Source organism: Carcharhinus amblyrhynchos, unplaced genomic scaffold, assembly GCF_965287045.1.
Source record: "Carcharhinus amblyrhynchos unplaced genomic scaffold, sCarAmb.v2.hapA chromosome_102, whole genome shotgun sequence".
Taxonomy (NCBI): Eukaryota; Metazoa; Chordata; class Chondrichthyes; order Carcharhiniformes; family Carcharhinidae; genus Carcharhinus; species Carcharhinus amblyrhynchos.
Window position 1 is genome coordinate 619,235 of NW_027649842.1, and position 26,368 is coordinate 645,602.

At 51.2% G+C, this 26,368-nt stretch overlaps 1 protein-coding gene across 10 annotated transcripts in view; it reads left to right on the forward strand.

The window, feature by feature from the left end:
* LOC145338588 (cyclin-dependent kinase 17-like) overlaps window positions 1-26,368 on the forward strand; it is a 93,066-nt gene that overhangs the window by 53,359 nt on the left and 13,339 nt on the right. For 5 of the 10 annotated variants that reach the window (XM_080182941.1, XM_080182943.1, XM_080182940.1 and 2 more), the window contains exons 2-15: window positions 4,170-4,317; window positions 6,539-6,628; window positions 11,682-11,837; window positions 13,384-13,514; window positions 14,194-14,319; window positions 15,340-15,396; window positions 18,755-18,869; window positions 20,677-20,771; window positions 21,023-21,085; window positions 21,776-21,899; window positions 23,194-23,314; window positions 25,488-25,585; window positions 25,762-25,867; window positions 26,156-26,198. In XM_080182941.1, the coding sequence (XP_080039067.1) occupies window positions 4,191-4,317; window positions 6,539-6,628; window positions 11,682-11,837; window positions 13,384-13,514; window positions 14,194-14,319; window positions 15,340-15,396; window positions 18,755-18,869; window positions 20,677-20,771; window positions 21,023-21,085; window positions 21,776-21,899; window positions 23,194-23,314; window positions 25,488-25,585; window positions 25,762-25,867; window positions 26,156-26,198 (1,452 nt within the window). In that variant the 5' untranslated portion in view covers window positions 4,170-4,190. The remainder of the gene's footprint in view (window positions 1-4,169; window positions 4,318-6,538; window positions 6,629-11,681; window positions 11,838-13,383; window positions 13,515-14,193; window positions 14,320-15,339; window positions 15,397-18,754; window positions 18,870-20,676; window positions 20,772-21,022; window positions 21,086-21,775; window positions 21,900-23,193; window positions 23,315-25,487; window positions 25,586-25,761; window positions 25,868-26,155; window positions 26,199-26,368) is intronic. The other 5 variants (XM_080182945.1, XM_080182946.1, XM_080182948.1 and 2 more) reach the window with 3 other exon arrangements.

Below are 26,368 nucleotides of genomic sequence, written 5' to 3' on the forward strand. Positions count from 1 at the left end.
ACTGTGGAAGGGTCAGTGCTGAGAGAGCGCGGCACTGTGAGAGGGTCAGTACTGAGGGAGCGCTGCACTGTGGGAGCGTCAATGCTGAGGGAATGCGGCACTGTGGGAGGGTCAGTGCTGAGGGAGCACCGCACTGTGAGAGGGTCAGTGCTGAGGGAGCGCTGCACTGTGGGAGCGTCAGTGCTGAGGGAATGCGGCACTGTGGGAGGGTCAGTGCTGAGGGAGCACCGCACTGTGAGAGGTTCAGTGCTGAGGGAGTGCCGCACTGTGGAAGGGTCAGTGCTGAGGGAGTGCCGCACTGTGGGAGGGTCAGTGTTGAGAGAGCGCCGCACTGTGAGAGGGTCAGTACTGAGGGAGCGCCGCACTGTGGGAGCGTCAGTGCTGAGGGAATGCGGCACTGTGGGAGGGTCAGTGCTGAGGGAGCGCAGCACTGTGAGAGGTTCAGTGCTGAGGGAGTGCCGCACTGTGGGAGGGACAGTGCTGAGGGAGTGCCACACTGTGGGAGGGTCAGTGCTGAGGGAGAGCCGCACTGAGGGAGGGTCAGTGCTGAGGGAACACTGCACTGTGGGAGAGTCACTGCTGAGGGAGCGCTGCACTGTGGGAGGGTCAATGCTGAGGGAGTGCCGCATTGTGGGAAGGTCAGTGCTGAGGGAGCACCGCACTGTGGGAGGGTTGGTGCCGAGGGAGCACCGCACTGTGGGAGGGTCAGTGCTGAGGGAGCACCACACTGTGGGAAGGTCAGTGCTGAGGGAGCACCGCACTGTGGGAGGGTCGGTGCTGAGGGAGCGTAGCACTGTGGGAGGGTCAGTGCTGAGGGAGCACCACACTGTGGGTCGGTGCTGAGGGAGCGCCGCTCTGTGGGAGGGTCAGTGCTGAGCGAGCACCGCACTGTAGGAGGGTCAGTGCTGAGGGAGCGCCGCACTGTGGGAGGGTAAGTGCTGAGGGAGCACCGCACTGTGGGAGGGTCGGTGCTGAGGGAGCGTAGCACTGTGGGAGGGTCAGTGCTGAGGGAGCACCACACTGTGGGTCGGTGCTGAGGGAGCGCCGCTCTGTGGGAGGGTCAGTGCTGAGCGAGCACCGCACTGTGGGAGGGTCAGTGCCGAGGGAGCGCCACATTGTGGGAGGGTAAGTGCTGAGGGAGCCCCGCACTGTGGGAGGGTCAGTGCTGAGGGAGAGCCACACTGTGGGAGGGTCAGTGCTGAGGGAGCGCTGATTTCTGGGTGGTAACTCTCCCGTATGGAAAGAGATTACAAACAGAATTAACTGTCCACTGTCCTGTGGCCCATAATTATTTGTAGGCCGACATTGTTATGTACGGATTATGTGCTGTGTGTAAATTGGCTGATCCATTTCCTGGATTGCAACATGACTGCACTTCCAGAGAACGGCGTTGTCTGGGATGTGCTTTCGCTGATGCTGGGAGAGCGAAAGGCACTGGGGAAAGCAAGTCCTTGCTTTTGGAGCGGAGCTGTGCCAGGCTGTCGTCTTGGTTCTCTGTGTCCCTCCACTGCTTGTGAGCACAGGAGGAAGCTGAACCCTCGCACTGTGCGGTTTTGGTGTGTTGGGCAAGGCTGAGCTTCCCACTCTCTCTGTTTTTAACTGTGCCACTTGCTGTCACCAGCACTCAGTCCCTTGCCCTATAAATACTGTCATTTCTAAAATAGGTCACCTACAAAAACACTGGTGCTGTATTACCCCCTTGCCACGCAGCGTCCAAACTAGAGCGGATAAACGATACACAGGGACTACGTTTTCAATTTCTCAGTGAATGACACACTGGTCTCGCCACGAGGGGCATTCCAGTCATGCAAAATATTTCAGACTGTGCCCATTTAAACTGTGTGAACGAGAGCTGTAACATGTTAAATCCTCGTCCCAGAGAGCAAATCATTTCACTGGTAATAAAAAGGGGTTGTGGAAGATGATTGTGGTGTTGCGGGAGCAGTTGGTTCTTTGTGTGGTCGCCATGTGTTATACAGTTCAGCGCTGTACGTCACTGCTCGATGAATCAGCCGTTATTCTGCTTTCCCTCTCTCTCTCACTGACTGGGGTAGGTATGTTGGCCGGAACACCAGGAGAATTCAAACCAGCCCCTTAAAATAGCCCCCTGGGCTCTTTGAACTTCCTCCTGCATCAGGCAGACAGATCCTCTGGAATAGGATCATCCCTCCCCTCTCAGCCATACTGGATGCCTCTGAACAAAGCACAGGATCAAATCCTGGTCATGACCATCAAACTCTGGTGGAGCGGAATGCAAGGAGGAGTGAGTGGGCGGGTTTAGGGTGTGGTGGGGAGGCACTTTAGGGGCAATTTAGCATGGCCAATCCACCTAACCAGCACATCTTTGGACACTAAGGGACAATTTAGCATGGCCAATCCACCTAACCTGCACATCTTTGGACACTAAGGGACAATTTAGCACGGCCAATCCACCTAACCTACACATCTTTAGACACTAGAGGGCAATTTAGCATGGCCAATCCACCTAACGTACACATCTTTGGACACATAGGGGAAATTTAGCATGGCCAATCCACCTAACCAGCACATCTTTGGACACTAAGGGACAATTTAGCATGGCCAATCCACCTAACCTGCACATCTTTAGACACTAGGGGGCAATTTAGCATGGCCAATCCACCTAACCTACACATCTTTAGACACTAGGGGGCAATTTAGCATGGCCAATCCACCTAACCTACACATCTTTGGACACATAGGGGGAATTTAGCATGGCCAATCCACCTAACCAGCACATCTTTGGGCACTAAGGGACAATTTAGCATGGCCAATCCACCTAACCTGCACATCTTTGGGCACTAAGGGACAATTTAGCATGGCCAATCCACCTAACCTGCACATCTTTGGACACTAAGGGACAATTTAGCACGACCAATCCACCTAACCTGCACATCTTTTGACACTAAGGGACAATTTAGCATGTTCAATCTACCTAACCTGCACATCTTTTGACACTAAGGGACAATTTAGCATGGCCAGTCCACCTAACCTACACATCTTTGGGCACTAAGGGACAACTTAGCATGGCCAATCCATCTAACCTGCACATCTTTGGACACATAGGGACAATTTAGCATGGCCAATCTACCTAACCTGAACATCTTTGGGCACTAAGGGACAATTTAGCATGGCCAATCCACCTAACCTGCACATCTTTAGACACTAAGGGCAATTTAGCATGGCCAATCCACCTAACCTATACATTTTTGCACACTAAGGGACAATTTAGCACAGCCAATCCACCTAATCCGCACATCTTTGAACAGTAAGGGACAATTTAGCATGGCCAATCCACTAACGTACAGATCTTTGGAGTGTGGGAGGAAACCAGAGCATCTGGAGAAAACCCACACAGACATGGGGAGAATGTGCAGACTCTGCACAGACAGTGACCCGAGGCCGGAATTGAACCTGTGCTCCTGGCACTGTGATTTCATTTGATTTGATTTATTATTGTCACATGCATTGGGATACAGTGAAAAGTATTGTTTCTCTGGTGCATCTATAAAAGTGGTGAGAGTCGTAGTGGACATGCCAACTTTCCTTAGCCTCCTAAGAAAATAAAAGCTTTGGTGGGCTTTCTTAACTATAGTGTTGGTGTGGAAGAACCAGGACAGGTTATTGGTGACCTGGACACCTAAAACTTGAAGCTCTCGACTATTTCTACTTCATCCCAGTTGATGTAGCCAGGGGCATGTCCTCTTATTATCTAAATGGAGAGAGACTTCAGAATGCCTTGGAGGGATCTGGGTATCCTCGTGCAAGAGGCACAGAAAACTAATATGCAGATACAGCAGGGGAGCAAATGGAATTTTGGCATTTATAGTGAAAGGAGTACATTATAAAAGTTAGTAAGTATTGCTACAACTACGCAAGGCATTAGTGAGACCAAGTCTAGAGCATTGTGTTCAGATTTGGTCACCTTAGTTGAAGAATTCAGTACTCCAGAGTGCGGTGAATGCCGGAACGTTGAGTAAGTTTAAGAAGGAGAGAATCAGATTTTTAATTAGTAATAGGGTTGGAGAACGGACAAGAAAGTGGTTGAGATGGGAGACCCATGATTCGATTGAATGGCGGAACAGTCTCGAGGGCTGAATGGCCTCCCTCTATGACTCTGTTACTATTCACCCCATCACCATGTCTTTCAGGCAAGTGGAAATCAGAACCTGATGGATCGAATGAAGAAGATCAAACGACAACTGTCAATGACGCTGCGAGGCAGCCAGACAACTGAGAAGTCCCTGGCTGACCTATCAGAGCAGCTAAATGTTGAGGAAAACAATATCAGTGACAATGGTGAGTTCAGCTGAATCGCTTGGTGGGGGAAGGAGCATTGCACGCAATGAATAAATGGGTCCATGTTCAGTGTTTAATGTATCTGGTTGTAATGTCCAGACTCTGTGTTAGCAGTTCAAAATCAGGTGAGTGTCTCCATTCTCTCAGTTCCCCTCACTTTGTGTCCCTCCCCATCTCTCACTCCCTTTCTCTCAGTCCCTCCACCCCTGTCCCTCTCCATCTCGCACACTCTCTCTCTCTCCCCGTCTTTGTTTCGCCCCTTCTCGTCCTGTCCCTTCACCTCTCACAACTATTACCTCCCGCTTTCTCACACTCTCTGTCCCTTTCCCTCTTTCTCGGTTTCTCCTCCCATCTCTCTCGTTTTCTCCCCCTCTGTCTCTGTCTCTCCCCCTCTCACACTCTCCAGGACTCTCTCCCTCCCTACCTCTCTGTCTCCAACCCTCTCTCTGTCCCTCCCCCTCTCTCTGCCCCCACCCCTCTCACACACTTTCTCTGCCCTCCCCATCTCTCTCAATCTCTCCCCCATCTCTCTCTGTCTCTCCCCTCCCTCATACTTTCTCTCTCCTGCTGTCTCCCCCCTCGCATTTTCCCTCTCTCTCTCTCTCTCTATCTCTCCCTCCGTCTCTTCCCCTCTCTTTCTATCCCTATCCCCCCTCCCTTTCTCTGTCCCTTTCTCTCGCTTCCCTTCCCCCCTTTTCTCTCCCCCGTCCCTCTCTGCTTCCTCTCTCTGTCCCTCTACACGGGACACTGGTTTCCCACAAACCTCACCTGGGTGATACAACCTTTTTTTCTGCCTTTTCCCATCTGTTAACAATGAAAGAAATATTCTAGTACCACCAGCCCCAACACTTGTCCCTTGTATTTTATTTTAGATCAGGTAGCTCGAGATAACTGGTTGTTTTCTCTGTGGTGGGCAGTCAGTGGGAGTGGAGTGCACCTACGCACTTGCATATTATCCCAACCACTATTTCACAATATGAGGCATCGCAGCCAACTCCTCAATAATGCACATCAAATAATGCACATCAAATGTGTGTACTCCTTTTGTCATGGACCTCAGGTTCCTGATCGCTGTCCAGTGATCCCTGGGTTTGAGAGAGGGGGGGGTGTGTGTGTGGGGAGGGGGGGTAGTCAGCCAGGGTCCCTGCTCCTGATCATTGTACAGTGATCCCTGGATTAGAGTGGGGAGGGAAATCATGCAGTCTTCTGCTCCAGATCATTCTCCAGTGATCCCTGGGTTAGAGAGAGAGATGGGGGGAATCAGCCAGGGTTCCTGCTCCTGATCACTGTCCAGTGATCCCTGGGTTAGAGAGAGAGAGGGGAAATCAGCCAGGGTCCCTGCTCCTGATCACTGTCCAGTGATCCCTGGGTTAGAGAGAGAGAGAGAGGGGAAATCAGCCAGAGTTCCTGTTCCTGATCACTGTCCAGTGATCCCTGGGTTAGAGAGAGAGGGGAAATCAGCCAGGGTTCCTGCTCCTGATCATTCTCCAGTGATCCCTGGATTAGAGAGAGGGGAAATCAGCCAGGGTTCCTGCTCCTGATCACTGTCCAGTGATCCCTGGGTTAGAGAGAGAGAGGGGAAATCAGCCAGGGTTCCTGCTCCTGATCACTGTCCAGTGATCCCTGGGTTAGAGAGAGAGAGAGAGGAAATCAGCCAGGGTTCCTGCTTCTGATCACTGTCCAGTGATCCCTGGGTTAGAGAGAGAGAGGGGAAATCAGCCAGGGTTCCTGCTCCTGATCACTGTCCAGTGATCCCTGGGTTAGAGAGAGGGGAAATCAGCCAGGGTTCCTGCTCCTGATCACTGTCCAGTGATCCCTGGGTTAGAGAGAGGGGAAATCAGCCAGGGTTCCTGCTCCTGCTCACTGTCCAGTGACTCTTCCTGGTATGTGATTGGACAAGGTTGGAAGTGGTTTCTCTGATGAGTGAATATTTGCTGAACCGTTCATGTGGACCCAATTGGAAAGTTGCCCCCTGTCCATTTATAATAGAGAGAATTATCTAACCTGATCCCAGACAATGGCAGCAGCTCCCCAACGGGTATCTGTAGCAGAGGAAGGCGTAGCCCCCTGCATTGGTGGTGATTCTTATGAAGTCACTGCAGCCCCCTGCATTGGTGGCAGTGCAGCTTATTGAGTAGTTGCAGCCTCCTACAGGGGTGGTGACGCAACGTAGCTCCCGCGACTGCTGGCCCTGTGATACACGATGCCTTGTTACCTTCAGGTCGAACTGCACAATCCGGTTTTTTACCCTTTCACCTCCGACATGCCGCCTCCACCTCGCAGCTGCGATCCGCGAGATCGATACAGAACGGTAAGTCACCCATTCTTCGTTCTGCGTTTGATTTGGTGTGTTTCTGTCCTTGTTATTCGGTGGGTGGTTGGGGTATGAGTGAGAAACAACAGGGTATAACAATCCTGACACTGGAAAGCGTTCATTCCCCGCCTTGCAAATCCCAACCCTGAGAACAGATTCCAGCTGCTGACTAATTAACTGCACGGACGTGTGTGTGTGTGTGTGTGTGTGTGTGTGTGCGTGCGTGCGCGCGCGCGCTGGTATGGATTTCTGAAACCCTCTTCACCAAGATTGAGGTGGACGGGGATCTTCAACCAGATCCCTGCCCAATGGCAGAGCCTCCTGGGGAATGAGCAAGGGGCACTGGATTGCTCTGGCAAAGATCTGGCCTGGACAGTGATGGGCTGAATGGCCCCCTGGTATCTGGTATCATTCTGTAACAGTAATTTGTAAGCGGGCTTATCGGTTTGAGGGATCTCCTCCAAAGTCAGGGTTCAGTCGTGCACTCCATGTGGTCTCTCAGCATGTTCAGGTGGACATCCTTCCCTAAGACACATTGGTCTAGCCCACCCTTTCATCTCCTTTCCCCAGCCCACCCCCTAACCCTGCTCTCCATTTTCACACTGCCTTTCACTCTCTGGCTGACTGAGTTCACTCTCTCCTTCACCCTCTCACTCACTGGTTCTCTCAGTTGCTCTCTTATTCGCCCCCTCCTCGGCCTTTCACTTGCTCTCTCACTTGGTCTCACATGCACCCTGTGAACTCGCTCGCCCTCTCTCCTTGCAAACTCTTTCACTCACTCACCCTGTCACTCACTCTCTTGCACATTTTCTCGCTCACTGTTTTGTATGCTCACCCTCTCGCTCACTTCCTCGAGTGCAAACCCTCTTGCTCATTCATGTATCTTCTCACTAACTTTCTTGCTCACTCACCCACATTTAATCTCTGTTATTCCCTCATGCACTCTCTTCCTTGCCCTCCCACGTTCAACCTTCCTCGCTTTCTCGTACTCTTTCACTCTTTCTCAATCACTCTTTTACACGCAATCTTGATCCGGCTTTCACTTGCCTTCTCGCTTGCTGTCTCTCTCTTGCTCACCCTCTCCTGTGCTCTCCCTCTTGCCTGGCCTCTCCCATGCTCTCTCTCTTGCCCACCCTCTTGCTGTCCTCTCCCATGCTCGCTCTCTCTCGCCCACTCTCTTGCCCACCCTCTTGGCTACACTCTCCCGGGCTCTCTCTCTCCGCCCACGCTCTTGCCCGTCCTCTCCCATACTCTCTCTCTCTTGCCCACCCTCTTGCAGACCCTCTTGCTGATCTCTCCCGTGCTCTCTCTCTCTCTTGCCTACCCTCTTACTGACCTCTCCTGTGCTCACTCTTTCTTGCCCACCCTCTTGCCCGCTCTCGTGCAGTCTCGCTCACTCTAATACATGCTCGCTGTCTAGCACATTCATTTGCTCGCTCCTGTGCACCCTATCGAGCTCCTTTTTTTGTGCACTTGTGCTCCCCTCTTCCTACCTCCCTCTGACTCTCTCCCTCTCTCTCTTCTCGCTGCCCTTTCTCTTTCTCTTATACACACTGTCTCTCTCTTTCTCTCGCTTTTACTCATTCTCTCTCTAGTATTCTTGCTCACTCTCTCTTCATCTGTTCCTATCTCTCTCTGTATCTCTATGGCTCCATCTTCTCCCTGTCTCTCTCACTCTTTCTCCCTCCCTATTTCTCCCCCTATCTCTCCCCCATCCCTCTGCACTCTCTCTTCCCTCCTATCTCTCTCTGCCTTTCTCACCCCATCTCTCCCCTCCATCCCCTTCCTGTTTCTCCCTCTCCCTCCCCCTTTCCCCTCTTCTCTCCCTCCCCCTTCCTGTCTCCCAATGTCTTCCAGCTTCTTCCCTGTGTCTCCTTCCCCCTCCCTTTCTCTCCCTCCCCCTCCCCGTCCCTCCCTCTCCTCTCCCTCCCCCTCTCTCTCCCCCTCTCCCTCCCTCCCCCTCTCCCTCCCCCCTCCCCCTTTCCCTGCCCCTCTCCCTGAACCTCCCCCTCCCCCCTCTCTCTCCCCCTCCCCCTCTCCCTGAACCTCTCCCTCCCCCTCCCTCACTGTCTGTCTCTCTCCCCCTCTCTCCCCTCCCTCTCCCTGAACCTCTCCCTCCCCCTCCCTCACTGTCTCTCTCTCTCCCTCTCTCTCCTTCCCAGTCTCTCTTTCCACCTCCTGCTCCCTCTCTCACCCTTCTTCCCCCTCCCTCACCTTCACTCTCCCTCACTCCCCCTCCCTCTCTCCCTCTCCCTCCCCCTCTCACACTCTCTCTCCCCCCTCACTCTCTCTCCCACTCTCTTGCCCTCTCACTCTCTCTCCCACTCTTTCACCTCTCACTCTCTCCCCCTCCTCCCTCCCCATCACCTTCCCTCCCCGTCTCCCTCATTCCCCCTCCCCCTTCTCCCTCCCCATTTCCCTCATTCCCCCTCCCCCTTCTCCCTCCCCATCTCTCTCCCCCTCACTCTCACCTCTCGCCCTCACTCCCTCCCCCTCACTTCCCCCCTTCTCTCCCTCCCCTTCTCTTCCTCCCCTTCTCTCCCTCTCCATCTCTCCCTGTCTCTCTCTCCCCCTCTCCTTCCCTGTCTCTCTTCCTTCCGTTCTCCCTCCCTGTCTCTCTCCCTTTCTCTCTCTCTCTCCCTCTCCCTTTCTCTCTCCCTGTATTTCTCCTAGTCTGCCTCCTTGTCTCTCTCTCTCTCTCACTCTCCCTCCCTGTCTTTCACTCTCCCCCTCTTCCTCTCCCTGTCTCTCTCTCCCCCTCTCCCTTCCTGTCTCTCTCCCTCTACCTCCCTCCCTCTCTCTCCCCCTCCCTGTCTCTTTCTCTCTCTCTCTCCCTCCCTGTCTCTCTTTCTCTCTCTCTCCCCCTCCCTGCCCCTCTCTCTGACTCCCTCTCCCTCCCTGTTTCTCTCTCTCTCTTTCCCTCTCCCTATCTCTCTCTCTCCAGACTGGTTTGGTCTCTAACCTCAGTGTCAGTAGCACTGTATAGGCTCCACCTTGTGGCTGGGTTCAAGCTGCTGGTGTGTAGGGGATGATGTGGAGTTGCCGACAGTGGACTGGGGTAAACACAGTAAGAAGTTTCACAACACCAGGTTAAAGTCCAACAGGTTTATTTGGAATCATGTGCTGTCGGAGCGCTGCTCCTTCATCAGGCGAGTGGGCGTGAAGGAGCAGTGCTCCAAAAGCTCGTGATTCCAAATAAATCTATTGGACTTTATCCTGGTGTGAGATTTCTTACTGTGTAAGGGGTGGAGGGAGTTGTATTGGTGGTGTGAGGGGTTCGTGTGAGGGAATGGGTGTATAGTTAGTGCTGATATAGGGGAATGGGCTTGCTGATGCAGGAAAGCCACGGTTAATGCTTTGATCTGTGCTGTCCTTGTTTTGTGCTGACACTGTTCTGTCTCAGTAACTGCTTGCTGCATGTCTCTGAGTGATTTTCAATTGGTGCTCTGCGTTCTTTTAAACCTGCAATGTAGAATTTCATTCTACTTGGATTTTAATTTCTTCCCTGTTTATTCTTTTTCTCTTCCCCCTTGCACTTCCTGTTTTGTGGATAATCCCTCACTCCTTCCGCTCTTTATCCTTCTCTGCATCACACTCTCTGTTCCATTTCCCTCATTCCCCCCTCGCCCTCATTCCTCCCTCAACCCCGTTCCCCCTCGACCCCATTCCCCCTTGACCCCATTCCCCCTCGACCCCCTTCCCCCTCGACCCCGTTCCCCCTCGACCTCGTTCCCCCATTGCCCCATTCCCCTGCCCCCTTTTCCCCCTCGACCTCGTTCCCCCCTCAATCTCGTTCCCCCCTCAATCTCGTTCCCCCATTGCCCCATTCCCCCCTCACCCCCATTCCCCCGCCCATGTTCCTCTCTTGCCCTTGTTCCCCCCTCACCCCCTTCCCCCTCGCTCCGTTCCCCTTGCCCCCTTCCCATCGCCCATGTTCCCTCTCGCCCCATTCCCCTCGCCCCCGTTCCCCCCGCCCATGTTCCCCCTCGCCCCGTTCCTCCCTCGCCCCATTTGCTCTCACCCCGGTTCCCCATCGCCCCCTTTCCCTTTGCCCTCATTCCCCCCCTTGCCCTCTCCTCATTATCCATCACCTTCGCCCTCCCTCACTCCCACTCACCCTCACTCGCCCTCCCATTTGTTTTTCCCTCCCACTCATTTCTCCTCTCTCTTGGTCTGCCTCTATCTCACCACTTTCACTCATACCCCCTCTCCTCACTCCCTCTCCCCTCGCTGCTCCTGCCCCACCTCTTCCTCCAAATTGCTTTCCCACCCCCTCATTATACTGCCCCTCTATCCCCCTCATTTCCCTCCCCTCACTATGGCTTCCCTTCGCACCCTCTTATTCTACCCCTTGCAACGCTCCCCTTGCACTCCCTCTCCCCCTCCACCCTGGCTCTCCCCTTCCCCCTTCGCTCTCCCCTTCCCCCCCTTGTTCTCCCCTTTCCCCCCTTGCTCTCCCCTTCCCCCCTCGCTCTCCTGTTCCCGCCCCACTCTTCCCTTCCCCCCTCGCTCTCCCCTTCCTCCCTCGCTCTCCCCTTCCCCCCTCGCTCTCCTGTTCCCGCCCCGCTCTTCCCTTCCCCCCTCGCTCTCCCCTTCCTCCCTCGCTCTCCCCTTCCCCCCTCGCTCTCCTGTTCCCGCCCCGCTCTTCCCTTCCTCCCTCACTCTCCCCTTCTTCCCTCACTCTTCCCTTCCTCCCTCACTCTCCCCTTCTTCCCTCACTCTCCCCTTCCCCCCCTTGCTCTCCCCTTCCCCCCTCGCTCTCCTGTTCCCGCCCCGCTCTTCCCTTCCCCCCTCACTCTCCCCTTCCCCCCTCGCTCTCCCCTTCCCCCCTCGCTCTCCCCTCCCCCCACTTGCCTTCCATTCTGTTGATGTCTGTCTCTGCACTTTTTGATTCTTACTGCTTTCTCTGTCTCCTGTGCTCGATCTCTCCGCCCTTCACTCCACCGCTTTCGTTTCATCCCTCCCTGTGTCCTTACCTGTGTGTTTTTCTTTTGCTCTGTTTCCCCACCCTCACCCCCCTGCCTCCGGACCTCCCTGGTGGTGTGTAAAGAGCCCATGGTGAAGAACGGCAAGCCCCCTTCGTCCCACAGCATGCACTCCTTCCTTCACCAGTATGCAGGCACTTTCAAAAAGCCACCTCTGCGAAGGCCCCACAGTGTGGTGGGCAGGAGCCTAAGCTCGTACCTTCACAGGAACACTACTCTAGGTGACTATCTGCTCTTCAACGCGATGTTTCGGAACCTTTGTCCAGTGGGGAAAGGTCTCCGAACCCTTTCAAACACTTCTCTGTCTCTGTCTGTCTCTCTCTCTCTCTCCCTTTGCCCTGTTTGAAAAACATCTGTTTGAATGCACAGTAATAGTGATTGAGCGCAAAGTGATCCTCCTCTTTCCCCTGTAATGTCTTGTATCTGCACGACCCAGGTTTCAAAGCTGGCTGACACACGGGGAGGCAACGGCCCAGTGGTATTATTGCTTGACAATTAACCCAGAAACTCAGCAAATGTTCTGGGCACCTCTGGGAACAAAAAGCCCACTCCCACCTCCAACTCCCCCAGCACTGAGAGGCTGGAGAGTCTGGAGCACAGTCACACAGGAAGACTGACACCATTTGATTCAGTCGATACAGCAAGAGTGTTTCTTATTGTGTTAGGGGCAGTAGGGGTGGGGGACACCAGAACTGGGGTGGGGGGGCGTCAATGTAAGACAGTCAGTAATCAGTCAAATTCAGGGGGAATTCAGGAGAAACACCTTTACCCAGAGTATGGCCAGAATGTGGGACTCGCTCCTACGGGGAGTGGGGAGAATGTGGGACTCGCTCCCACAAGGAGTGGGGAAGAATGTGGGACTCGCTCCCACAAGGAGTGGGGAAGAATGTGGAATTCACTTCCACGGGAAGTAGGGGAGAATGTGGGACTCACTGCCACGGGGAGTGGGGGAGAATGTGGGACTCGCTGCCACGGGGAGTGGGGGAGAATGTGGGACTCGCTGCCACGGGGAGTGGGGGAGAATGTGGGACTCGCTCCCACAGGGAGTGGGGGGAGAATATGGGATTCGCTCCCACAGGAAATAGGGGAGAATGTGGGATTCACTCCCACGGGGAGTGGGGGAGAATGTGGGACTCGCTGCCACGGGGGGAGTGGGGGAGAATGTGGGACTCGCTCCCACTGGGAGTGGGGAGAATGTGGAATTCACTTCCACGGGGAGTGGGGGAGAATGTGGGACTCGCTGCCACGGGGAGTGGGGGAGAATGTGGGACTCGCTGCCACGGGGACTGGGGGAGAATGTGGGACTCGCTCCCAGGGGAAGTGGGGGAGAATGTAGGACTCCCTCCCACAGGAAGTGGTTTAGGGGGGGAATCTGGGGCTTGCTCCCATGGTGAGTGGGGAGAATGTGGGTCTCGCTTCTTGTCGCCTGTGCTGTTAAACACCTGACCAGGCCCCATTGCTGAGCATCAATCAGAGAGGCAGTGGGGGGGAGTGAGCTGCCTTTTTAACAGCAGGTAAGAATAGGAAAGGAACAAAGAGCTCAGTGTAGAAGCTCAGGAACAGAACCCCAGCATTTCTAATCTCAGTATGAAGCATATAACTGGTGTCTAACATTTGGTGGCTGCCTGACGGAGCTCCAAATAGGCATGAAACCTGGGTGATTTGACCCTCGTTGCAGCAGCTTAACAAATGCATTCGCTCAGTCTCTAACCAAACACACAGCGGCACCACCTCCTCTGAGCCTCTGCCAACTCTTCTCCATTCCAGAAATCGTCCATGAGGATCTGAAGATGGGTTCGGATGGGGAAAGTGACCAGGCATCTGCTACCTCCTCCGATGAAGTTCAGTCCCCAGTTCGAGTCAGGATGCGGAACAATGTCAGGAAAATCTCCACAGAGGTATGGAAGCCTCCCTCTACCCTGTCCCCCATCAAACACTCCCAGGACAGGTACAGCACGGGGTTAGATACAGAGTAAAGCTCCCTCTACACTGTCCCCCATCAAACACTCCCAGGACAGGTACAGCACGGGGTTAGACACAGAGTAAAGCTCCCTCTACACTGTCCCCCATCAAACACTCCCAGGACAGGTACAGCACGGGGTTAGATACAGAGTAAAGCTCCCTCTACACTGTCCCCCATCAAACACTCCCAGGACAGGTACAGCACAGGGTTAGATACACAGTAAAGCTCCCTCTACACTGTCCCCCCATCAAACACTCCCAGGACAGGGACAGCACGGGGTTAGATACAGAGTAAAGCTCCCTCTACACTGTCCCCATCAAACACTCCCAGGACAGGTACAGCACAGGGTTAGATACACAGTAAAGCTCCCTCTACACTGTCCCCCATCAAACACTCCCAGGACAGGTACAGCACAGGCTTAGATACAGAGTAAAGCTCCCTCTACACTGTCCCCCATCAAACACTCCCAGGACAGGGACAGCACGGGGTTAGATACAGAGTAAAGCTCCCTGTACACTGTTGTGCAGTCCAATCATGAGCAGTATACGTTTGGGAAGGGTGTGAGTGACAGTTGTGCTCAGATTGCCATGGTAACTCCTTGCTGTGTTCTGTAGGATATCAATAAGAGGTTATCCTTACCGGCCGATATCCGCCTTCCTGAGGGCTACTTGGAGAAGTTTGCCATGAACAGTCCGCCCTTCGACAAGCCTCTCAGCCGACGGCTGCGCCGAGTCTCACTGGTGAGTGGCCCCATTAGAGCGGGAGTTTTAACGTGGGAGAGAGCAGTGTTTCACTAAGTGGTCAGTGCTGCTGCCTGGCTCCCTCTGCATAGTGACACTTCCTGGCTGCGAAGAGTCAGGGAGCATTGTTCTCAAACTGTCAAAACCCCACAATGAATTTACACTGGAAACCATGCAGTAATCACAGGTGACTTCCGATGGGGAAAGAGGGGAGAGGTGAGGAAATGAGAATGAAAGATGCTGGAGGTACTCTGGTCTGATACCGTCTGCAGTGACAATAACACGAGTTCATGTTTCAGCCCAGAGATCTGAACTCATCCTGGCGTTAACCTGAAATGTCAGCTCTCTTCCTCTCTCTGCAGAGGATGCTTGATTTATTGAGTGATTCGTACAAAACTGAGAAACAGGAGCAGGAGGAGGCCACTCAGCCCCTCTCGAGCCTGCTCAGCCATTCAGTATGGTTGTGGCTGATGTTTTTGAACAATTCATAGGTTGAAAACTCCCAGAGAGCGTATTAGGCCCAGATTACAAATAAATAAAACACCATTTAAACGATTTAAGCAGCAACAAAGGACCTCGAAGCAAACAGCTCGATGCCTGTTCATAACTGTGATTAAAAACACCTTTGCTAAAGGCACAGCACCGTCACACTCGAAACTGCACAGAATATGTACAACGTTTCCCCTTTCTGTTTCTGATGCTCAACATTGACAGTCTGCCGCTCTTGTGGCAATGGGTGAGGAGGATTTGTTTTTGTTTTGATCTGGAAGGCGCTGCCCGAAACTACAAAGGAAGCGGGAGTGATGAGAAAAATGGAATGGGATCAATACCGGATGGGGAAAAATCCGAAAAAGAGCGATTGGGAAAGGAGCAATGTGGGGATGGGGTTGGGCGGGGAGGGTGGGGTTGTGGTTGCAGTAGTTCAGGGGATGGAGGGGGAGAAGAGTTGGATTAAAGAAGCGTTGTCAGTGCTGCCTGCGTTTTGTGTGCCCTCTCTAACTCTCCTTTCTCACCTTGCAGTCCGAGATTGGATTCGGGAAACTGGAGACCTATGTTAAACTGGACAAGCTTGGAGAGGTAGGAGCTCGGCATCCAACCTTTTAGAAGCTGAAGGGAGCCCTTATCACCCGGAATGTTAAGATCCCTAGCTGCCCTTGTGGCACCCTTGGGCACCATAGACAATCTTCCAGCACTTTATAATGGACCGCGTCAGATAGAATGTCGCAACATCACTGGAATAGCTTCTTCCTTTCCTCATCAGAAACAGGGCAAGAGTTGGGGGGATTTATCCAGCCTCAGAGAGCATGAACCTGCCCCTTGTGATGCCAGCCAGTCTGCCAACTGCTCACCACACACTCATTTATTCGCCTGGTTTATTCTTAAAGAGACCTGCATTTTTAACATTACCAGTGGCATGGCACTAGGTTGATTGGCCGTGCTAAATTGCCCCTTAGTGTCTCGGGATGCGTACATAGGAACATAAGAATTAACAGCAGGAGTAGGCTATCTGGACCCTCGAGTCTGCTCCACCATTCAATAAGATCATGGCTGATCTTTTTGTGGCCTCAGCTCCACTTACCTGCCCACTCACCGTAATTCCTTTACTGTTCAAAAATTTATCTATCCTTGCCTTAAAGACATTCAATGAGGTAGCCTCAACTGCTTCACTGGGCAGGGAATTCCACAGATTCACAATCCTTTGTATGAAAAAGTTCCGTCCTAAATCTGCTCCCTCTTATTTTGAGGCTATGCCCCCTAGTTCTGGTTTCACCCTCCAGTGGAAACAACTTCCCTGCTTCTATCTTATTTAGTCCCTTCATAATTTTATATGTTTGTATAAGATCTCCCCTCATTCTTCTGAATTCCACTGAATATAACCCCAGTCTACTCAGTCTTTCCTTCTAAGCCAACCCTCTCAACTCCGGAATCAACCTAGTGAATCTCCTCTGCACCCCCTCCAGTGCCAGTATATCCTTTCTCAAGTAAGGAGACCAAAACTGTACACAGTACTCCAGGTGTGGCCTCACCAGCACGTTATACAGTTGCAACATAACCTCGCTGTTTTTAAACTCCATCCCTCTAGCAATGAAGGACAAAATTCCATTTGCTTTTTTAATTACCTGCTGCACCTGCAAACCAACTCCTTGAGATTCCTGCACAAGGACACCCAGATCCCTCTGCACAGCAGCATGCTGCAATTTTTTACCATTTAAATAATAGTCCATTTTGCTGTTATTCCTACCAAAATGGATTACCTCACATTTACCAACATTGTACTCCATCTGCCAGATCCTCGCCCACTCACTTAGATTATTTATATCCCTTTGTAGACTTTCAGTGTCCTCTGCACACTTTGCTCTTCTATCCATCTTAGTGTCATCTGTGAATTTTGACACACTACACTTGGTCCTCAACTCCAAATCATCTATGTAAATCGTAAACAATTGCGGTCCCAACACTGATCCCTGAGGCACACCACTAGTCACTAATCACAATACAGAAAAACACCCATTTACCCCCACTCTTTGCTTTCTGTTAGTTAACCAATCCTCCATCCATGCTAATACATTACCAATAACACTGTGCACCTTTATCTTACATAGCAGTCTTTGATGCGGCATCTTGTCAAATGCCTTCTGGAAATCCAGATACACCACATCCACAGGTTCCCCATCGTCCACTGCACATGTAATGTTCTCAAAGAATTCCACCAAATTAGTCAAATGTGACCTGCCCTCCATGAACCCATGCTGCGTCTTACCAGTGGGACAATTTATATCCAGATGTCTTGATGATAGATTCAAGCATTTTTCCTACTACAGAAGTTAAGTTAACCGGCCTATAGTTACCAGCCTTTTGTCTACCTCCTTTTTTAAACAGTGGCGTCACATTTGCTGTTTTCCAATCTGCGGGAACCATCCCAGAGTCCAGGGAATTTTGGTAAATTACCACTAGTGCGCTTGCTATTTCTCCCGCCATCTCTTTTCATACCCTGGGATGCATTCCATCAAGACCAGGAGACTTGTCTATCTTTAGCCCCATTAACTTGCCCAACACTACCTCTTTTGTGATAATGATAGTTTCTAGGTCCTCACCTGCCATAGCTTTCCTGTCATCAATTTTTGGCATGTTATTTGTATCTTCCACTGTGAAGACCGACACAAAATACCTGTTCAATGCCTCAGCCATTTCCTCATTTCCAGTTATTAATCCCCCTACTCATCCTCTAAAGGACCAATGTTTACGTTCGCCACTCTTTTTCATTTTATATATTTGTAGAAACTTTTGCTATCTGTTTTTATATTAGATTAGGTTATTAGTAGATTAGAGGGATTAGCATGGTAAATGTGTGGGGTTTCGGGGATATGCCCTGGGTGGGATTGTGGTCGGTGCAGATACAAATGGCCTCCTTCTGAACTGTACAGATTCTATGATACCTAAATTTGAGGCGCCATCGTGGCACAGTGGTTAGCATTACTGCCTCATAGCGCCAGGGACCCGGGGTCAATTCCTGGCTTGGGTCACCATCTATGCAGAGTCTGCATGTTCTCCCCCATGTCTGCGTGGATTTCCTCCGGGTGCTCCAGTTTCCTCCCACAGTCCAAAAGATTAGGTGCAGGTTAGGTGGATTGGCCATGCTAAATTGTCCCTTAGTGACCAAAGATGTGCAGGTTAGGTGGATTGGCCATGTTATATTGTCCCTTAGTGTCCAAAGATGTGCAGGTTAGGTGGATTGGCCATGCTAAATTGTCCCTTAGTGACCAAAGATGTGCAGGTTAGGTGGACTGGCCATGTTATATTGTCCCTTAGTGTCCAAAGATGTGCAGGTTAGGTGGATTGGCCGTGCTAAATTGTCCCTTAGTGCCCAAAGATGTACAGATTAGGTGGATTGGCCATGCTAAATGGTCCCTTAGTGTCCAAAGATGTGTGGGTTAATGGGGTAAATAAATGAGATTGGGGGTAAGGCCGGGTCAGAGCTGATGCAGACTCGATGGGCCAAATGGTCTGCTTGTGCATTGTATATCACTGTAGGGATTCTGTGACTGCTGCCCCCTCCTGACAGGAAAGAAAAATATTGCCAGGAGAGAGCAGCAAAGAGGTGAACCAGAGACAGGCCTCCTCCCGTTCCGTAATGAGCAGCATCCCTGCTTGATTCCCCTGCAACAGGCATTGCACCGAGAATCGTGGCTGATCGCGGTGTCTGGACCTCCAGACCCAGACATGGATCAACTTGCTCAGCACAGAGCAGGGCTGGCACCTGCGACCGTGTAGCTCGGCCATTACATCTCTCCATTGGCTCTGACGTGGCAGATCTATCCTGCTCAATTATCCTCACAGATCGATCATAGAACAATTACTGCAACCCTGCTTCCACCACCCCCTTAGTCTGATTGCTGCCTCTCTCTCTCTCACCCTACCCCCCCCTTCCAAACAGGGCACATATGCAACCGTTTACAAAGGGAGGAGCAAGCTGACAGATAATCTGGTGGCACTGAAGGAAATCCGACTGGAGCATGAGGAAGGAGCCCCATGCACAGCCATTCGGGAAGGTAAGGACTGCTCGGGTCCCTGCATCTCTCTCTCTGAAATCCTTCCTCCTGACTTCACTTGTCTTCCAGCTGAGATGCCCCAGCTTTTCCCCTGTCTTCTGCTTGCATGTTTTTCAATATTTGCTAGGGTCCGTTGTGTCATATGCTCCACTGGAATCTTCTGATAGAATGGTCACTGACTTTCTTTTGGAGTGTGATGGGTTGCTTGTTACTAGAGAGAGTATTGTCACTGATAGGGGTGTTCCCCCTGTGTGTCACTCCTGAGGGGCGGGGTATTGCTCCTTTAACTGTCATTACTGATTGGTCAAGGATTCCCCAAGCGAACAACATTATTGACGGAGGGAGTTCCCCTGCAAACACGATGAATCTGATGGATAGGATATTCCCCCAGTGAATGTGTCATTATGTACAGGGGGTTGCACCCAGTGTATCATTATTGACAGGGGACTTCCCGGAGAATGTGTTGTTATTAACAAGGGAATTACCCCTGCGGCAATGTTATTATTGACAGGGGATTTCCCCAGCAAATGTGTCATTATTAATGGGATTCCCCCAGTGAGTGTGCCGTTATTGACAGGGGGATGCTCATGAGTTTTTTATTATTAATGGGGTATTCCCCCAACAAGTGTTTCGTTATTGACAAGGGAAATGCCCCAGTGAGTGTGTGGTTATTGACAGGAGTTTCCCCCAGCGAGTGTATCATTATTAATGGCAGAATATCCTGAGAGTGTGGTTATTGATGGGGGATTCCCCCAGTGAGTGTATCATTATTAATGAGATATTCCCCCAGTGAGTGTATCATTATTAATGGGGTATTCCCCCAGTGAGTGTATCATTATTAATGGGGTATTCCCCCAGTGAGTGTCATTATTAATGGGGTATTCCCCCAGTGTGTATCATTATTAATGGGGTATTCCCCCAGTGAGTGTGTCATTATTGACAGGGGGATTCCCTCAGTGAGTGTGTCATTATTAATGGGGTATTCCCCCAGTGAGTGTATCATTATTAATGGGGTATTCCCCCAGTGAGTGTATCATTATTAATGGGGTATTCCCCCAGTGAGTGTGTCATTATTGACAGGGGGATTCCCTCCGTGAGTGTGTGGTTATTGATGGGGGATTTCCCCAGTGAGTACGTTGTGGTTGAAGGGGGATTCCCTCAGTGTCATTAGTTACAGGGGATTCCACCAGTGAGTGTGTCATTACTGATTGGGGATTCCCGCAATGAGTGTGTGGTTATTGACAAGGGATTCTCCCAGTTAGTATATCATTGTTAACATGGGAATTTCCCCAGTGAGTATGTCGATATTGATTGGGGATTCCCCCAGCGAGAATGTCATTGTTAATATTGTGACAGCTGGAGGCTTGCGAGTCAATAAACTCAGCGGGACATATCGCAGGATTCTCAAGACTGTATGCCTCTGCATTCCCAGGGGACGGACATTACTTAACTGGTCTCTGAGGTTCCCTCACAGACCCCCAACCAGTTATCAATGCTACTCAGTTGCCTGATTCTTCACTGACTTTTTCTGAGCTATTTAACTGTTAGAGGTTTCACTGTTAGTCTCCTGACCTCGCACTGAATCAGATGTAAACCAGAACTGGAGAATTGGCAAATAGAATTGGAATACGCTAGAGATGTACAAACTCTGATTCACTCTCCCAGCTCCTCCAGAGTTGTCTGCGAGCATTAACAGGTTTGTCCCAGACACTGCCTGAGCCACTCTCCACCTGCAACATTTCCTGTGGCACCTTTTAAAATCAGAGCAGTTCCTTCTAACCCTCGCCCCTCTCTTCTCTTCACCCAGTCTCCCTGCTGAAAGACCTCAAACACGCCAACATTGTGACCCTCCACGACATCATTCACACGGAGAAATCCCTCACGCTGGTCTTCGAGTATCTGGTGAGTCGGCAGTCTTGCCATGGTGGGTGAGTTACCATCAATCCTGTAGAACCCACAGTTGGCTGCCGTAGCTCTCAGTGACAGCACGACCGTCGGGAATGGCCTTTCACCAGTTAGCTCAGAAAGGCTCGTGTCAACCATTTGTTATCAGTCGAGAGTTCAGAACCCAGTAGAATCACTGCTAAAAAAAGACATTCGATCTGCTCCAATACTGAACTAACTACTTCCTCCATCTCTTCCCCCTGACTCAGGATAAAGACTTGAAACAGTACTTAGAAGATTGTGGGAATGTCATCAATATTCACAATGTCAAGGTGAGCAGATGTAGTTTCATGTCCACTCTGTCCAAGGAAGTAGGCAAAGTTAGATTTGGGAGTTGTGACAGGTATCTGGTGTCGGAGACAATTTCCAGAATGCTGCAGTGTTCTCCAAACAGGCTAGAATAATAGCTCACCTGGACTGATCACAGTCTGTTCCTCAAAACAAACATCATTGCTACTATAGCTGTCTAACATAAAAAGACTGTACCTAACCCCGTGCTGTACCTGTCCTGGGAGTGTTTGATGGGAGACAGTGTAGAGGGAGCTTTACTCTGTATCTAACCCCGTGCTGTACCTGTCCTGGGAGTGTTAGATGGGGGGACAGTGTAGAGAGAGCTTTACTCTGTATCTAACCCTGTGCTGTACCTGTCCTGGGAGTGTTTGATGGGGACAGTGTAGAGGAAGCTTTACTCTGTATCTAACCCCGTGCTGTACCTGTCCTGGGAGTGTTTGATGGGGGGACAGTGTAGAAGGAGCTTTACTCTGTATCTAATCCTGTGCTGTACCTGTCCTGGGAGTGTTTGATGGGGGGACAGTGTAGAGGGAGCTTTACTCTGTATCTAACCCCGTGCTGTACCTGTCCTGGGAATGTTTGATTCCTCACCTTGAACACAGAATTGAAACGAGAGTGTTGAAGTAAAGCTGTTGGCTGCTCCTGACTGATCTCACTGTCTGTTGTCTCAGCTTTTCCTATTCCAGCTGTTGCGAGGTCTGGCCTATTGTCACCACAGGAAAGTGCTACACCGAGATTTAAAACCACAGAATCTGCTCATCAATGAGAAAGGAGAGCTCAAGCTCGCAGACTTTGGTATGTCCACATCATCGCTCCTTCAGCACCATATGCACCGCAAGCAGGAGAGAATTTCCCACACACACCTACCATAGCATTAGTCAGGCCCACATCGCTGCTGGTACCACATGTCGAGCTTTTTCAGTTAGCTGCAGACACAACTCAATTTAATCTAGTAGCTATAATGATTCATTGTGTGGAGTACACTGGTTCAGTAAGGATGGCAAACTCCTTGAGAAGACCCTGACCCATGGATCACATTTCCCTCAGCACCAACCCTCCCACAGTGTGGCACTCCCTCAGCACTGACCCTCCCGCAGTGCGGCACTCCCTCAGTACTGACCCTCCCTCAGTGCGGCGCTCCCTCAGCACTGACCCTCCCACAGTGTGGCGCTCCCTCAGTACTGACCCTCCCTCAGTGCAGCGCTCCCTCAGCACTGACCCTCCCACAGTGTGGCGCTCCCTCAGCACTGACCCTCCCACAGTGTGGCGCTCCCTCAGCACTGACCCTCCCACAGTGCGGCACTCCCTCAGCACTGACCTTCCCATAGTGCAGCACTCCCTCAGCACCGACCCTCCCGCAGTGCGGCGCTCCCTCAGCACTGACCCTCCCACAGTGCGGCGCTCCCTCAGCACTGACCCTCCCACAGTGCGGCGCTCCCTCAGCACTGACCCTCCCACAGTGCAGCGCTCCCTCAGCACTGACCCTCCCACAGTGCGGCGCTCCCTCAGCACTGACCCTCCCACAGTCCGGCGCTCCCTCAGCACTGACCCTCCCACAGTGCGGCACTCCTTCAGCACTGACCCTCCCACAGTGCGGCGCACCCTCAGAACTGGACTGGATGATTAGTGTATTTTTGAAGCCAAACCAAAAATCATGGCCTAAAGACTCGAATTGGGAAGTAGATGTGGAGCCACTCTGACCCACATGAATACCATCAATTCATAATTTTAGTTGAGGTGGATGCGTACTGATATTGTCATTGCATTAGGTCAGTTCTCCCAAGGTAATTCTCTGGCGGTCAGATTCGGATCCCACCGTGGCAGATGGTGACATTTAAATTCAATTAATAAAATCTGGAACTAATCCCTGGGTCACGAATGTCTTTTAGGAAAGGAAATCTGCCGTCCTCACCTGGTCTGGCCTACATGTGACTCCAGAGCCACAGCAGTGTGGTTGACTGTCAACTGCCCTCCAAGGGCAACTGGAGATGGGCAATAAATGCTGGCCAGCCAGCGACACCCGTGACCCACAGATGAATAAAGCAAAAATGAATGTGCTTCCTTTACTTTGCTACTTGTGATTCTTTAGGGTTAGCCCGGGCTAAATCCGTTCCTACAAAAACTTATTCTAATGAAGTGGTGACGCTGTGGTACAGGCCTCCTGATGTCCTGCTGGGATCCACAGAATATTCGACACAGATAGACATGTGGTGAGTATCAGATCAGAGGTGCACGGACACATCCCTCCAGCCTTCATGCATTTTGCTGACTTGAGATGTTCAGAAGCTCTGATTTCAACTGGTGTCAAAACACCAGGCCCCTTCTCTCACATACCCAGATCGCCCCAAGTTTAATTCAGACAAATGCAAGGTGTTGCATTTTGGCAAGACAAACCAGGGCAGGACTTCCACAGTTAATGGTAGGGGAGTGTTGTCAAAGAGAGACCTAGGGGTGCAGGTACATAGCTCCTTGAAAGTGGCATCATGGGTAGACAGGGTGGTGAAGATGGTATTCGGCACACTTGCCTTCCTCGGTCAGGGCATTGAGGTCAGGAGTTGGGATGTAATGTTACAAACTGTACAAGATATTGGTAAGGCCACATTTGGAGCACTGCGTGCAATTCTGGTTGCCCCGCAATAGGAAGGATGTTATTAAACTGGAAAGGGGGCAAAAAATATTTACAAGGATGTTACTGAGACTGGAAGGTTTGAGGAAAGGCTGGATAGGCTGGAACGTTTTTCCCTGCAGTGTAGGAGGATGAGGGGTGAGGTTATAGAGGTTTATAAAATCATGAGGGGCATCGATAAGATGAACAGCCAAGGTCTTTTCCCAAAGATAGGGAAGTCTAAAACTAGAGGGCACAGGTTAAAGGTGAGAGGGGAAAGATTTGAAAGGGACCCAAAGGGCAACTTTTTCTCACAGGAAGTGGTGTGTGTATGGAATGAGCTGCCAGAGGAGGTGGTACAGGCAGGTACAATTACAACATTTAAAAGACATTTGGACAGGTACACGGATGGGAAAGATTTAGAGGAATATGGGCCACACGCAGGCAAATGGGATTGGTTCAATTTAGGAAACCTGGTCGGCATGGAGGAGTTGGGCCGAAGGGCCTGTTTCCATGCTGTACATCTCTGATCTGTGGCTGGAATTTACTGTCCTGTGGCCGGAATTTACTGTCCTGCCCGCCACAAGAATCTGAGCAGGTAAGGGCCGGACCATGGAAAGGTCCGTTGACTTCAGGCGGGTTTCAGACTGAGTGAGGCCATAACGTCCCGTCCTATTAGTCTGAAGCTTTGGATTTCCCTCGCATGGTGATGGGACGTGGGCCTGTGCTGTGAGAACTCTCTGTCACACTTGTCCGGTAGACTTAATGTGGGTTACTCGGAGGTTTGCAAATGCCCACACTCTTTCTCTGAGGAGGAAGGAGAGAAGAGGATTGCCCATGGATATTTGGGATCAAACTAGCGACGGGCTGCGGAGTGGTGGGGGGTGGGGGGTATTAATACAGCCGCTATCAATCAAAGAGAGGTTTGGACCGAGTAAGGAGGAATTGTTTCCTAGTGGCAGGAGGGTTGGCAACCGCAGGAAGGGTGAGGGACACAGGTGGAAGAAAATCGGGCAAAGGCAGAAGAGATGAGGAGAATTCTATTGACATGGCGCGTTTTTGTGACCCTGAGAGGGTGGTAGGAGCAGATTCACTCTCAGAAAGGGGGAATCAGATCAATACGAGAAAGAGGAAAATTCACAGAGTGATGGGAACAGCAAAGGGTAAGAGAACCTGTAATCTCAGTGAAACTGTGTTCAGTGAGATTATTCAGTGTAATCTCAGTGAAACTGTGTTCAGTGAGATTATTCAGTGTAATCTCAGTGAAACTGTTCAGTGAGATTATTCAGTGTAATCTCAGTGAAACTGTGTTCAGTGAGATTATTCAGTGTAATCTCAGTGAAACTGTGTTCAGTGAGATTATTCATTGTAATCTCAGTGAAACTGTGTTCAGTGAGATTATTCATTGTAATCTCAGTGAAACTGTGTTCAGTGAGATTATTCAGTGTAATCTCAGTGAAACTGTGTTCAGTGAGATTATTGTGTAATCTCAGTGAAACCGTGTTCAGTGAGATTATTGTGTAATCTCAGTGAAACTGTGTTCAGTGAGATTATTGTGTAATCTCAGTGAAACCGTGTTCAGTGAGATTATTCAGTGTAATCTCAGTGAAACCGTGTTCAGTGAGATTATTCAGTGTAATCTCAGTGAAACTGTTCAGTGAGATTATTCAGAGTAATCTCAGTGAAACTGTGTTCAGTGAGATTATTCAGTGTAATCTCAGTGAGGTTGTCTTTCTGCTTTCTGGAACTAACCATCTTTCCTCATTCCCTCCTGACAGGGGTGTGGGGTGTATATTTTATGAAATGGCGACTGGCCGTCCATTGTTCCCAGGCTCCACAGTAGAAGAAGAATTACATTTTATATTCAGGGTATTAGGTAAGGCACCATCCATCAGCTGCTCTCGAGGAGGCTGGTACCTCCTTTGCCGCTCCCCCCACTCCCTGCTTGCCTCGTGATTGTTTTTAAATCCCCTTGTTGCTCTCCCAATCCACGCGACTGTAGTATTCCCCTCTTCCCGCTGACTCTCCACCTCCTCCCTCCTGTCCCAACAGGAACGCCGACAGAGGAAACGTGGCCTGGAATCCTGGCAAATGAGGAGTTCCGATCGTACAACTATCCAAAATACCGGCCGGAGCCTCTCGTCAACCACGCACCCAGGTAGGTCCCGATGGCGGTGCTCTGCTCAGGACCTCGGTCCTCTCCAGCCCCCTTCCCTCCCCTCCCGCTCCTCGCCACCCACTCTCCCTCATTTCCAGGACCCTGAATTGTGGAGACTTGGTCTTGTTAACTGCTACCCTGTCCCCGACCCAACTTCTGGGGAGACTCCTGTCATCGGACCTTCGCCCTCTTGCCCAAAGCCCCTGTGGGGTGGGGGCGTAGTGACACTACAACTAGACAATCTGACCATTCAGTCAAATTGAGGCTTTTTCTCTCTCTGTCCTTCAGGTTAGACACAGAGGGACTCGATCTCCTGGCAAAACTTCTGCAGGTAGGCTGGAAATAGTTTTTAAAAAACCATCGGCTCAGCCAGGGCCACCCTCCCCGTTTCCAAGTTAGGAAACCCCCTGTGGGATGAGGTCCCACCGACTGGTGTACACACTGGGACATTGGATGCAACTGGCGTGCACACTGGAGCACTGGATCCAACTGGTGTGTGCA